Source organism: Thalassophryne amazonica, chromosome 1 (genome assembly GCF_902500255.1).
Source record: "Thalassophryne amazonica chromosome 1, fThaAma1.1, whole genome shotgun sequence".
NCBI lineage: Eukaryota > Metazoa > Chordata > Actinopteri > Batrachoidiformes > Batrachoididae > Thalassophryne > Thalassophryne amazonica.
The window spans coordinates 148,810,670-148,825,979 of NC_047103.1; the positions used below are offsets into that span (position 1 = coordinate 148,810,670).

The window sequence follows — 15,310 nt, forward strand, 5'->3', positions numbered from 1 at the left end:
TGCTAGGACAAGTCTTTGGCAGCCTTCCAGTTTATGCATCCTTATGTCTTGAGGATATATTTTTCAAGTATAGTTTGCAAAGTTCCCAAGAAGTCAGTTGATTAAGATGCACCAAAAACATAACCCCCCCCCCCCCCAAAAAAAAAACAACAAAAAAACTGAGTGCTCATTGGTAGTAGGCGCTTCATGTGAGCTGAAGATTGAAAACATTCCAAGAGGCAGTATGATCCTAATCTCTATTTTTCCTTTTCTAACCTGCTGCAGAATGCAACGGATAGGACCCAGGCCTCTGAGATGTTCCTGAGAAATGAATTGGGTCAGAGAAGACAACTACATTGGTGAGGCACACTGGCCGTACATCATCTCAAACAACCATCACAGCTACACTGATGCATGCAGCTATGTCCAGCTTGCCTTCTTGACTGTCCGGACTGCTTTTGGTGAAATCAGACAGTGCCCTTTCCAAATCCCTGTCAAGTCAGCATGGCGACACCTTTCCTGTGGAAGCTGTCATCCCAGAAGCTGGGCTTCTTTCTGGTCAGCTTTGGGTTCATCTGGGGCATGATGTTGTTGCATTTCACCATCCAACAGCGAGTCAGCCATGAGAGTAGTGCTGTGCTGCGGCAGCAGATCCTGGACCTCAGCAAACGCTATATCAAGGCCCTGGCTGAAGAGAACCAGAGTGTCATGGATGGGCCTTATGTGGGAACCATGACTGCATATGGTGAGTACCTTACCAACAAAGTGGTGAATTACTGTTTGACCTTCAGGGAACGGAAGTCAAGTTTTGATGTTTAGTTGCTGATATGTACCTTTTCAAGAGATTACATTATCATAGGGGAAACGGTCTAGCACAAGACATTCTGTTGATACACCACAGGAATTAGTTATGCGTGCTATTAAGTGTAAATTCTTTTCTCTTCACTGGTCTTCATAGACAGGATCGCACTGATCTTTATAGGCAGGATATTCTTACACATTTGGTACAACTTAGTATAGGGCTACAAAATATATTGTTTCAGCATTGCCGTTGCAACAGTCACACCACAACACTCTGTCCTATCTATCTTATCTAATCTATCCATATGTAGTAATTTTCTCCACTTGAAGGGTTCTTGCATAGATGGATGTTTTTGTTGTTTTTAGTTTGCTGGGAATAACATGCAGACACTGCATGTGAAGTTAACTGCAAGTTGTGATGAACAACCGGTGCTTATCTGTACCATTGGTGTTAAATTCAGTGGAAGGAGGTTCTTGAAAACATGACACTGTTTAACAGCCACCACATAAAGCTGACCTCAGACAGTATTTCTTTAATTATTTTACTGCGTGATCTGCAGTAAAACTCACAAATCTGATACATGATCCAGACTGAATTGTCATATGTTCCCATATCAGACCAGAAATCAGCCACCTCTGGAAAATCACTAAGGGGCCATGGGCAATGTTCTTAATCCCCTAGTTGCTCCCAGTGTGTGAGCACCTTGTATGGCAGCGGGATCATTCACACCTGCCCGACTGTGTGTCCCTCCCAATCTTAGTTTGATGTTTTCAGGGTTTGCTCATTCGGGCTGTTTTGCTTTGATTCGTGCTGATTCCTACTTATTCATGCTGTGTGTGTGAAGGGACTTTTATGCAGTAGTGGGCACAGCTAACCAAAAAGTTAGCTTCAATAACTGTTAATCCACTAACTGAAAAGTTAGCTTTATAAAGCTAAACCCCTATAAAAAATTTAGCACAAGTTACAGATAAAAGCTAAACCGATAACTGTTAGTATTGATTTCAGTGCACTAGCAGCTACTGACACAACGAGCGAGTGCTTCAGTCTCAGATCAGCCTTCTTTCAGCTAAAGAGACCTGGTGACATAAAGAAAGGAAAGAGAAGAATGAAGAGGGGAGATCATTTCTTTCACACCATCCAGACTCGGCAGCATATCACACAACTCATGCGCAGGCAGACAGTTCGGACTTATGGTTAAAATTTTAAACAAACTAATTCCGGACAAGTTATTTAAATTAATGTCGTATGTCGTTTTACAAAGTGAAAATATCAGCTATGTGTTTTAGTTTTATGACATACGTAAATGACATATTTACACATAAAGTTTTATTTGTAAAACCCACCACACGTTTCAGTAACGTGTGTTATACCGACCAACCAGCCACTGTCAGGAAACTAATTACTCATAATGCACTGCGGCATGTGTGTCTAAATGCTAAAACCTTCAGATTAGTGCAAACCTTTAAAACTAAAAGAATATAGCAGATATTTTCACTTGTAAAATGACAGATGTGATCTTAATTTTAATAACTTGTCCGGAATTAGTTTAAAATTTTAACCATAAGTCAAAGCTGTCTGCCTGTGCATGACTTGTGTGATACGCCGGCAAGTCTGTATGGTGTGAAGAGAGATTATATTTTTTCCCCTCCCTCCCTCTCTTTCTTTCTGTCTGGTGGTCAGCTTTCCTCTGCCTGCGGAGGATAGCGCTGTACTACTCAGCTGTCTGTCTGCTACAAACATGTAACAGGCAGGCACTAAAATCTTTGATTTCAGACTTCACAAATGTTTTTAACAGTTAAGCTTTATTCACTATGCCCCCAAAAACATGTTAGTGGCCTAAAAATGATCAGAACTAAATTTATCGACGCTAATTGGTCCGCTGATGGTTTTCAGTTATCTGAAAAGCCAATCCGCTAATGAAAACGTTAGCTTCGATAATTCACGGTTAATGGATTAGCGGAACTGTGCCACCACTGCCCTTACATTAGTGTTTTTTGTAATGCTGACTTGTGCTTAAAGTAGTAACTTTTTTTGATGTGTTTACAGTACAGTTACATTCAGTGGAGGGGTAGCAACACATGGGTGATTCTCATGAAGCCAACCTAAGCTATGTCTGTGAAGATTTTAGTGATATAATCATGAAAACATAAAATAATTCACTTATATTTGAAAGTTCACTATGTCTGTTATGTGGGATAATCCACATAATCCATTATAATCGTGAGCATCAGTGGTGATATTTATTTTACAGTTGAAAGGCTTCCTGTTTACCAGTAGTTTGAAATTTGCACAGCACTTAAACAGCGAGAGAAAGTGAAAGAGAGAAAGTGAGCGAGAGACAGGGGGAGACAGGCAGAGAGAGAGAAATGGAGGGAGAGAATGCTGTCTTTTCTCTTTACATCCATAAAAATAAGGCTATAAAAGTCTATAGAAAAGTACTTCGTTGACTTTCGTTGGCATTGTTTAACCTTCGCACAGCTTTGTCAGGATTTTTAGACTGTTGAAAAATTTGAACGAAGGCCACCGAAAACCTCAGTTCGTCCGTGCTTCGTTTTGCTGTCGTTCTTGACGTTTTTGAATCGTTTTAGGTTTTGTAATGTTATACAACCCCTGGCAAAAATTATGGAATCACCGGCCTCGAAGGATGTTCATTCAGTTGTTTAATTTTGTAGAAAAAAAAAAGCAGATCAGAGACATAACACAAAACTAAAGTAATTTCAAATGGCAACTTTCTGGCTTTAAAAAACACTATAAGAAATCAAGAAAAAAAATTGTGGCAGTCAGTAACGGTTACTTTTTTAGACCAAGCAGAGGAAAAAAAATATGGACTCACTCAATTCTGAGGAATAAGTTATGGCATCACCCTGTAAATTTTCATCCTCAAAACTAACACTTGCATCAAATCAGATCTGCTCGTTAGTCTGCATCTAAAAAGGAGTGATCACACCTTGGAGAGCTGTTGCACCAAGTGGACTGACATGAATCATGGCTCCAACACGAGAGATGTCAATTGAAACAAAGGAGAGGATTATCAAACTCTTAAGAGGGTAAATCATCACGCAATGTTGCAAAAGATGTTGGTTGTTCAGTCAGCTGTGTCTAAACTCTGAACCAAATACAAACAGCATGGGAAGGTTCTTAAAGGCAAACATACTGGTAGACCAAGGAAGACATCAAAACGTCAAGACAGAAAACTTAAAGCAATATCTCTCAAAAATCGAAAATGCACAACAAAACAAATGAGGAATGAATGGGAGGAAACTAGAGTCAACGTCTGTGACCGAACTGTAAGATACCGCCTAAAGGAAATGGGATTTACATACAGAAAAGCTAAACGAAAGCCATCATTAACACCTAAACAGAAAAAACCAGGTTACAATGGGCTAAGGAAAAGCAATCATGGGTTGTGGATGACTGGATGAAAGTCATATTCAGTGATGAATCTCGAATCTGCATTGGGCAAGGTGATGATGCTGGAACGTTTGTTTGGTGCCGTTCCAATGAGATTTATAAAGATGACTGCCTGAAGAGAACATGTAAATTTCCACAGTCATTGATGATATGGAGCTGCATGTCAGGTAAAGGCACTGGGGAGATGGCTATCATTACATCATCAATAAATGCACAAGTTTACGTTGATATTTTGGACACTTTTTTTATCCCATCAATTGAAAGGATGTTTGGGGATGATATCATTTTTCAAGATGATGATCAATCAATCAATTTTATTTATATAGCGCCAAATCACAACAAACAGTTGCCCCAAGGCGCTTTATATTGTATGGCTTTGCCTTACAATAATTACGTAAAAACCCCAACGGTCAAAACGACCCCCTGTGAGCAAGCACTTGGCGACAGTGGGAAGGAAAAACTCCCTTTTAACAGGAAGAAACCTCCAGCAGAACCAGGCTCAGGGAGGGGCAGTCTTCTGCTGGGACTGGTTGGGGCTGAGGGAGAGAACCAGGAAAAAGACATGCTGTGGAGGGGAGCAGAGATCAATCACTAATGATTAAATGCAGAGTGGTGCATACAGTGCAAAAAGAGAAAGAAACACTCAGTGCATCATGGGAACCCCCCAGCAGTCTAAGTCTATAGCAGCATAACTAAGGGATGGTTCAGGGTCACCTGATCCAGCCCTAACTATAAGCTTTAGCAAAAAGGAAAGTTTTAAGCCTAATCTTAAAAGTAGAGAGGGTGTCTGTCTCCCTGATCTGAATTGGGAGCTGGTTCCACAGGAGAGGAGCCTGAAAGCTGAAGGCTCTGCCTCCCATTCTACTCTTACAAACCCTAGGAACTACAAGTAAGCCTGCAGTCTGAGAGCGAAGCGCTCTATTGGGTGATATGGTACTATGAGGTCCCTAAGATAAGATGGGACCTGATTATTCAAAACCTTATAAGTAAGAAGAAGAATTTTAAATTCTATTCTAGAATTAACAGGAAGCCAATGAAGAGAGGCCAATATGGGTGAGATATGCTCTCTCCTTCTAGTCCCTGTCAGTACTCTAGCTACAGCATTTTGAATTAACTGAAGGCTTTTCAGGGAACTTTTAGGACAACCTGATAATAATGAATTACAATAGTCCAGCCTAGAGGAAATAAATGCATGAATTAGTTTTTCAGCATCACTCTGAGACAAGACCTTTCTAATTTTAGAGATATTGCGTAAATGCAAAAAAGCAGTCCTACATATTTGTTTAATATGCGCATTGAATGACATATCCTGATCAAAAATGACTCCAAGATTTCTCACAGTATTACTAGAGGTCAGGGTAATGCCATCCAGAGTAAGGATCTGGTTAGACGCCATGTTTCTAAGATTTGTGGGGCCAAGTACAATAACTTCAGTTTTATCTGAGTTTAAAAGCAGGAAATTAGAGGTCATCCATGTCTTTATGTCTGTAACACAATCCTGCAGTTTAGCTAATTGGTGTGTGTCCTCTGGCTTCATGGATAGATAAAGCTGGGTATCATCTGCGTAACAATGAAAATTTAAGCAATGCCGTCTAATACTGCCTAAGGGAAGCATGTATAAAGTGAATAAAATTGGTCCTAGCACAGAACCTTGTGGAACTCCATAATTAACCTTAGCCTGTGAAGAAGATTCCCCATTTACATGAACAAATTGTAATCTATTAGATAAATATGATTCAAACCACCGCAGCGCAGTGCCTTTAATACCTATGGCATGCTCTAATCTCTGTAATAAAATTTTATGGTCAACAGTATCAAAAGCAGCACTGAGGTCTAACAGGACAAGCACAGAGTTGAGTCCACTGTCTGAGGCCATAAGAAGATCATTTGTAACCTTAACTAATGCTGTTTCTGTACTATGATGAATTCTAAAACCTGACTGAAACTCTTCAAATAGACCATTCCTCTGCAGATGATCAGTTAGCTGTTTTACAACTACCCTTTCAAGAATTTTTGAGAGAAAAGGAAGGTTGGAGATTGGCCTATAATTAGCTAAGATAGCTGGGTCAAGTGATGGCTTTTTAAGTAATGGTTTAATTACTGCCACCTTAAAAGCCTGTGGTACATAGCCAACTAATAAAGATAGATTGATCATATTTAAGATCGAAGCATTAAATAATAGTAGGGCTTCCTTGAGCAGCCTGGTAGGAATGGGGTCTAATAGACATGTTGATGGTTTGGAGGAAGTAACTAATGAAAATAACTCAGACAGAACAATCGGAGAGAAAGAGTCTAACCAAATACCGACATCACTGAAAGCAGCCAAAGATAACGATACGTCTTTGGGATGGTTATGAGTAATTTTTTCTCTAATAGTTAAAATTTTATTAGCAGAGAAAGTCATGAAGTCATTACTAGTTAAAGTTAAAGGAATACTCTGACTCTTTGTCAGCCTGGCTACAGTGCTGAAAAGAAACCTGGGGTTGTTCTTGTTTTCTTCAATTAGTGATGAGTAGTAAGATGTCCTAGCTTTACGGAGGGCTTTTTTATAGAGCAACAAACTCTTTTTCCAGGCTAAGTGAAGATCTTCTAAATTAGTGAGACGCCATTTCCTCTCCAACTTACGGTTATCTGCTTTAAGCTGCGAGTTTGAGTTATACCACAGAGTCAGGCACTTCTAATTTAAAGCTCTCTTTTTCAGAGGAGCTACAGCATCCAAAGTTGTCTTCAATGAGGATGTAAAACTATTGACGAGATACTCTATCTCAATTACAGAGTTTAGGTAGCTACTCTGCACTGTGTTTGTATATGGCATTAGAGAACATAAAGAAGGAATCATATCCTTAAACCTAGTTACAGCGCTTTCTGAAAGACTTCTAGTGTAATGAAACTTATTCCCCACTGCTGGGTAGTCCATCAGAGTAAATGTTATTAAGAAATGATCAGACAGAAGGGAGGTTTCAGGGAATACTGTTAAGTCTTCAATTTCCATACCATAAGTCAGAACAAGATCTAAGATATGATTTAAAGTGGTGGGTGGACTCATTACATTTTGAGCAAAGCCAATTGAGTCTAATAATAGATTAAATGCAGTGTTGAGGCTGTCATTCTCAGCATCTGTGTGGATGTTAAAATTGCCCACTATAATTATCTTATCTGAGCTAAGCACTAAGTCAGACAAAAGGTCCGAAAATTCACAGAGAAACTCACAGTAACGACCAGGTTGACGATAGATAATAACAAATAAAACTGGTTTTTGGGACTTCCAATTTGGATGGACAAGACTAAGAGTCAAGCTTTCAAATGAATAAAGCTCTGTCTGGGTTTTGATTAATTAATAAGCTGGAATGGAAGATTGCTGCTAATCCTCCGCCTTGGCCGTGCTACGAGCATTCTGACAGTTAGTGTGACTCGGGGGTTGTTGACTCATTTAAACCAACATATTCATCCTGCTGTAACCAGGTTTCTTTAAGGCAGAATAATCAATATGTTGATCAATTATTATATAATTTACTAACAGGGACTTAGAAGAGAGAGACCTAATGTTTAATAGACCACATTTAACTGTTTAGTCTGTGGTGTAGTTGAAGGTGCTGTATTATTTTTTCTTTTTTTAATTTTATGCTTAAATAGATTTTTGCTGGTTATTGGTGGTCTGGGAGCAGGCACCGTCTCTACGGGGATGGGGTAATGAGGGGATGGCAGGGGGAGAGAAGCTGCAGAGAGGTGTGTAAGACTACAACTCTGCTTCATGGTCCAACCCTGGATAGTCCACGGTTTGGAGGATTTAAGAAATTGGCCAGATTTCTAGAAATGAGAGCTGCTCCATCCAAAGTGGGATGGATGCCGTCTCTCCTACAAGACCAGGTTTTCCCACAGAAGCTTTGCCAATTATCTATGAAGGCCACCTCATTTTTTGGACACCACTTAGACCAGCCAGCAATTCAAGGAGAACATGCGGCCTAAACATGTCACTCCGGGTCTGATTGGGGAGGGGCCCAGAGAAACTACAGAGTCCGACATTGTTTTTGCAAAGTTACACACGATTCAATGTTAATTTTACGTGACCTCCGATTGGCGTAAACCGGGTGTCATTACTGCCGACGTTGAATTACAACTCTTACCAAATTTACGCTTAGCGTTAGCCAGCAGTTTCAAATTTCCTTCAATGTCGCCCATGCTCTGGCCCCCGGAAGACAGTTGACTATGGTTGCTGGTGCCAAGAAGGAAACTACTCGGCGTTGGCTAAGCTACCTTGGTTCCGACACAGGACTGCAGGGCCTGGCTAGCTGTAAAATTTCACACCGGATTGCGGGAAGCCGAGTCTCCAATTCGCCCTAGACTTCGGCCTTTCCAAATTCGTGTTTCTCCGAATAAGCTATCACTTATTACAAGCATCATTACTGCTAAAGGAGTGGCCGAGGAATAACTAAATATTCACACCCAGAGCAGAAAATGTGCTGGAGAGGACAGGAGAAGTCGCCATGCTAAACTGGCTAAGAGCTAGTAGCTGCGCTAAGCTAGCGGATTCCCTAAAAACACCACAGTGAATAATGTGTAAATAATTTAGAGGTGATTCAGCAGCGGGAGTGCTTTAGTTAGGCACGTGAAGATTACACTGTGAAACAAATCGTTATCTAGGTAACTAGATCAATCTAACTGTCCAGATTAAACAGCAAACACCGCTGTGCTCTGGAACAGGGAAGTGATACAATACCGCAGTGAGAGCCCAACCACCAGTAGAGGCCAATCTACTGGTGGTTGGCCAATGATGCGTCTTGCCATAGAGCAAAAACTGTGTGAAAACATTCCTTGCAAAAAGACACATAGGGTCAATGTCATGGCCTGCAAATAGCCCGGATCTTAATCCAATTGAAAATCCTTGGTGGTCATTGAAGAAAATGGTCCATGACAAGGCTCCAATCTGCAAAGCTGATCTGGCAACAGCAATCAGAGAAAGTTGGCGCCAGATTGATGAAGAGTACTATTTGTCACTCATTAAGTCCATGCCTCAGAGACTGCAAGCTGTTATAAAAGCCAGAGGTGGTGCACCAAAATACTAGTGATGTGTTGGAGCGTTCTTTTGTTTTTCATGATTCCATAATTTTTTCTTCAGAATTGAGTGATTACATAACTTTTTCCCTCTGCTTGTTCTAAAAAAGTAACCGTTACTGACTGCCACAATTTTTTTCCTGATTTCTTATAGTGTTTCTTAAAGCCAGAAATGTTGCCATTTGAATAACTTTAGTTTCGTGTCATGTCTGTGATCTGCTTTTTTTTCTACAAAATTAAAACAACTGAATGAACATCCTCCGAGGCGGTGATTCCATAATTTTTGCCAGGGGGGTTGTAATATTAAAGCAAACAGAGCTCTGGTATTGCATCGGAAAAGTATCGGTATCGGCACATATCCAAATTCAGGTATTAGGATCGGATTGGAAGTGGATTGGTGCATCCCTACTAGTAACACACTTAAAGAAAAAAATTAGGTGATAGGGGTGATAATTTGGTGTCTGTTTTTTTTTTTTTTTTTTTTTTTTTTCCTGTTTTGTTTTTTTAAACACCACATGCCTTCTAATTGCCCTGCATAGTGCTACTGAATGGTCAAGAACTAAAATGCTATTAGGGCTGGGTATCAATCACTTGAAAACACTGTAGTTTTTGTCAATAGCATTTCCTTTCAGACATTTTGGCGGGATCATCTTTCCATAGCTCTGAGCTGCACGTCAGCGCAGGATGTATCATTTTGGGAGGAACAAAAAACAAAACGTTTTGATCAATTGCAGTTTACTTGTATTACAACATTTGGAAAGAGGTGTCATTTGATTTTAAACGGCGATTCACTTTGAAGTTATTAATTCCGACTGGAGTCTATCTTTCTAACATGACGGCAGAGAGCGGATGGAGGACGATTCTCATTTCTCTATCGAAACAAGACATGAGTCCCAGTTAGTGACTTTAATCTGCACAAAAGTGATTCACGATTGGCATATTTTAATGCCTCTGAGAGGGGTTAACAAGCGGATTTTACCCTTCTGAAAGGCAGCGAAGCAAAGAACCGAAGCAGTGGGTTGGAACAGAGCTTCATTGCTTCAAAGTGATGCGCGTTGTTGGTACTCTAAGATGAAGCAGAGTCCGGTGGTGGTGATTTTGAATCAGGCTGCTTGTGCTCTGTAGCGTCCACAGGTGGACTTGAATGCTGAGAGGACGGCTGTGGACCTCTCTTCTGGGTCGTGAAACCTGGCACTGAAAGGACGAGGCATGTTTGATACTCGGTACTACCGAAGCATTTTGTCGGTGCCACAAAGAACTGAGTTCTGTACCCAGCCCTGTATGTTTGATTCTGAAAATGACTGTATTAATTAAAGATGCATATAGAGGGGGGAATCCTACTCAAATTGGCATTTTCATGCTGTTGGCGCTTGTTCAACTCTGCTGCGCCTCATCGCCAACCCACTGACTTGGCCCAAGTCAGGATTAACAGTAGTTCAAGTGGGTCTCTCATTCTGTTTGTCCTATAGGGCAAGTCCCTGAAAATACTTCGTCTGTGCTTACACACCATTCACGCTCATGCCGTCCTGACACAAAATCTATAAGACTGAATGAATTGTATAATAAGTACCATGTCCCCAGGGCACACATTCTTGAATGCTCGTCCACTGAGTGGTGTGTCTTCTCTGAGTTGTCCCTGTTGTCTCCTTTTGGCAGGGGGCGGGCTCAGCCTGCTGTGTGTGAGCGTAGACTGTTAGGGACGCTTCAATTGAACAACATACAACAGCGAATCAGCCTGAATCACTCCATCAAGAAAGTTCAGCAAAATAAATGGAATTGATTAACTTGCTTTGTGCGTCCAAACTAGGAACCTAAAACAACCATGCCACTCCCCATTTGTACCCTTTCATGAGTAGACAAAGTTGTTGGTATCCCTAGATTTTATGTTCACATTTTAATATATGGTCAGAAATAAATATATTTGGATTAAGCAAAATTGCTTTATTTGCATTAATTTCTGACCCATATTTTAAAATGTGTAGATAAAGTACAGGGGTACAGACAACTTTGTCCATGTGCGTATGCAATCAGACTGCACTGCTTGCACCACCAACTTACATCATTACTTAATATTTTATATGACATGCTTTAAGATTTCGCGGATGTGATGTTTGCTGAATAATTTTTAATCTGTACGGAGTGATGTATGACATGCCATAATTTGCGCAAAAGTCAAACTAAAATTGACAGAATACTGAAGGTGGCAGTCTGTCGCGACACATCACACAACTAGTCAAAAAAATTTTTTTAAATACCTAGAGTGTCCAATGAGTCTAATGAATACTCTGTGTATGAAATTTTCCTTTGTTTCATTTTTGTATATCTTAATAAAGGAATAGAAATGCTTATATCCAAGAAAATTCCACTGTGGCAGCTCCAGGTACAACAGAGCGTAATACTGTAATAGCACAGGTCCAGAAGACCCATCAATAAGTTATTCATGCCATTAATAGACCTGTGGACTTGGTGGGAGGCTTTTTTAGAAACCTGAGATTGGAATTGATTATTCTCTAATGCCCAGAGAAACAACAGGATACAGAAAAGCTGCAGGAGATTACTTCGGCTGTGAGAGAACTTAGAAGAATGAAAAAAGGCAATGCAGCAGTGAGCCTCTGCAGTACAGTATTCAGTCCACATCGCCTTAAAAGATTATTACTCGGCCTGCCAAGATCTTTTTTCTGACAAGGTTCTATAATGGTAAGTTGTATATATCGGTGCTTCCTGCACTACAACATTCCACGGATAAAAATAAATAAACATGTAACTGTATATGAAGCAAATGTACAGTGTGGCATTCTGTATGGAGACTTGATTTTATCCATCTGTCAGGGAAATTGAAAGCTCAGCTCCTAAACAAGTTACTGGATTCAAACAAAACTTTGCTGGTAGCACACCATCGGAAAATGATTATGAAAGAAAGTAATTCCACTCTGACATCTTCAAGGAATGTTCTCTGGAATATTGTTTAATTTATGACTCGTAGGATACAGAATTTGTAGCTCCATCCCTCCAGAACTGCTTTATGGATTTCATTGCATCTTAAGAAACTTGGCACATTGGTAGCAAACCATTAGAAATTGTGCTTGAAGAAAACTACTTCCAGGCCAATGTCTTCAAGAAGCAACAATTGCGTGTTTATTGTTGTGTATGTATTTTGGGGGAGAAGAGCTGTGTGTGGGGTGGGTGGGGAGGCAGCTTGACATTAGCAGTTGTTTCCTTGTCTGATGCAACTCAGAACTCTCGTACTTGCCGTGGTCTGACATTATAACTAATCCACCAAAGTAAGCATAATTTAGACGTATTGTGATCACATGCCAATCTGTAATTTCAGCATAATTGTAAGTTTGTTACATTACTTCGAATAACATAACATTACTTCAGTAATGTTCGCATGTGGAAGTCTACATGGAGAATTTATTCATATTATTATGACATTAATTGCTGGGGAAATGCTTAAGAATTTAATTATATATATATATATATATATATATATATATACTCAACAAAAATATAAACGCAACACTTTTGGTTTTGCTCCCATTTTGTATGAGATGAACTCAAAGATCTAAAACTTTTTCCACATACACAATATCACCATTTCCCTCAAATATTGTTCACAAACTAGTCTAAATCTGTGATAGTGAGCACTTCGCCTTTGCTGAGATAATCCATCCCACCTCACAGGTGTGCCATACCAAGATGCTGATTAGACACCATGATTAGTGCACAGGTGTGCCTTAGACTGCCCACAATAAAAGGCCACTCTGAAAGGTGCAGTTTTATCACACAGCACAATGTCACAGATGTCGCAAGATTTGAGGGAGCGTGCAATTGGCATGCTGACAGCAGGAATGTCAACCAGAGCTGTTGCTCGTGTATTGAATGTTCATGTCTCTACCATAAGCCGTCTCCAAAGGTGTTTCAGAGAATTTGGCAGTACATCCAACCAGCCTCACAACCGCAGACCACATGTAACCACACCAGCCCAGGACCTCCACATCCAGCATGTTCACCTCCAAGATCGTCTGAGACCAGCCACTCGGACAGCTGCTGAAACAATTTGTTTGCATAACCAAAGAATTTCTGCACAAACTGTCAGAAACCGTCTCAGGGAAGCTCATCTGCATGCTCATCGTCCTCATCGGGGTCTCGACCTGACTCCAGTTCGTTGTTGTATCCGACTTGAGTGGGCAAATGCTCACATTCGCTGGCGTTTGGCACGTTGGAGAGGTGTTCGCTTCACGGATGATGCAAAGGAGATGTGTTGCACTACATGAGGCAAATGGTGGTCACACCAGATACTGACTGGTATCCCCCCCCCAATGAAACAAAACTGCACCTTTCAGAGTGGCCTTTTATTGTGGGCAGTCTAAGGCACACCTGTGCACTAATCATGGTGTCTAATCAGCATCTTGGTATGGCACACCTGTGAGGTGGGATGGATTATCTCAGCAAAGGAGAAGTGCTCACTATCACAGATTTAGGCTGGTTTGTGAACAATATTTGAGGGAAATGGTGATATTGTGTATGTGGAAATAGTTTTAGATCTTTGAGTTCATCTCATACAAAATGGGAGCAAAACCAAAAGTGTTGCGTTTATATTTTTGTTGAGTGTATATATGAGAGAGCGATTGTGGTACATATATCAGGCCTGTGTGTGGTGCTGAAATGTACCCAGAAAAAAAAAAAAACAGAATAAGACTAGAGCATGCACTTAAACCGTGTAAACGCTAATCAGCTTAGGAAAAGCTACCACTTTCCATTGCAGCACACAGAGTAAAATAAAGCCTTTTAGGAGAAAGACTGTCCATGCTGATCATCTGAAATAGCTTACTGCGCATTTAAAGCAAATCTTTGCATGTCTAGTTTTAAAAGACACTGTTTCGGCCGCTGCCTGCTCTCCACTCTACTTGGGGAGTGGCTGTTCGGCCGGCAGAGACGGCTGTTGTCTCTCTCTGCCCAGTGAGAGGGGCTGTCAGCACTCCCCTCACACTGGGTGAGTCAGATTCATCCCCGGCCACACTGACAAACAGTTCCTGAAAGATCCTGTCAGCAAAAGTCCACTCTTTCTTTTGCTTAGCTCAGACTCGCACTGACTGTTTCATGTTTGTTTGTTTTTTATTTGTTTTTTGTTTTTGTTTTTTTGCTTTTTTGGGCAACACACCAGGCTTCACAAGCACAGTAACTAAACAAAATAATAATGATTAATAAAAAAAAAAGACTGCAAGGCTTGCATGTTCAACCTCCATCTGAAATGCATCTGCTGAATCGCAGAGAAAGGGATTAAAAAGTCATGCAGAGACCCAGTCCACCAACCTTTAAAAAAAAAAAAAAAAACTTAAAAATGGTTACATTTTACAAGTTGGGGAAAACAAAAAACAGAAAGCCATATCCCATCGCCATTTTAGCAAAATGTCAAGACTTTGACCTGACTTTGGGTGAGCTCCAAAACTTGTAAAGAACTTGTACAGAAAGGGATACAATTAATTTGACAGTCTGTGTGATGGTGCAGTGACATTATGCCATTGCTAGGAAGAGCCCTGGATGTTTAATGTTGTTTAAAAATGCAAAAGTACTTTTTATCTGATTACTCGATTAATCACCAGAATATAATCGATGGAATACTCGATTACTAAAATAATCGATAGCTGCAGCCCTAAAAGCATCTACTCAAACTGTAGAACAAATATTCTACTTTGCTAAAGCCTGGTTCACATGACAGGATTTTAAAATTATCTTTAGGTTTCCAAAACCTGAGAGACCACACACGTGAAGATAAAGTCATGGATCTAACAGGTTTGGTCGTACAGTGTGTGGTGTTCAGCCACATGGTAAGGACAACACCATACACGAACAGATTTCACGCACAAACATTTACAGTTCAGACAGGAAATCTTGCAAAATCTCTCGAGATTAAACGTGACTTCAGAGTAAACAAACAGAGGTACTTTGTGGACTGTTTACAACAGAGGGAAAAAACAATACAAAAAAAAAAGAAAAGGTGTTCATTAAAGGAGTGGAGACAGCGCAACCACCGGACTTTCTGGTAAGTCAGAACAGCTGTTT

The 15,310-nt window shown here is 40.4% G+C and overlaps 1 protein-coding gene across 1 annotated transcript in view; it reads left to right on the top strand.

Moving 5' to 3' along the window:
• Positions 1 to 295: 295 nt before the first annotated feature.
• Positions 296 to 15,310, top strand: part of mgat5 (alpha-1,6-mannosylglycoprotein 6-beta-N-acetylglucosaminyltransferase) — a 160,469-nt gene continuing 145,454 nt past the window's right edge. Inside the window, exon 1 of the mRNA XM_034175756.1 lies at positions 296 to 724. Coding sequence (XP_034031647.1) covers positions 484 to 724 — 241 coding nt within the window. The 5' untranslated portion in view covers positions 296 to 483. The remainder of the gene's footprint in view (positions 725 to 15,310) is intronic.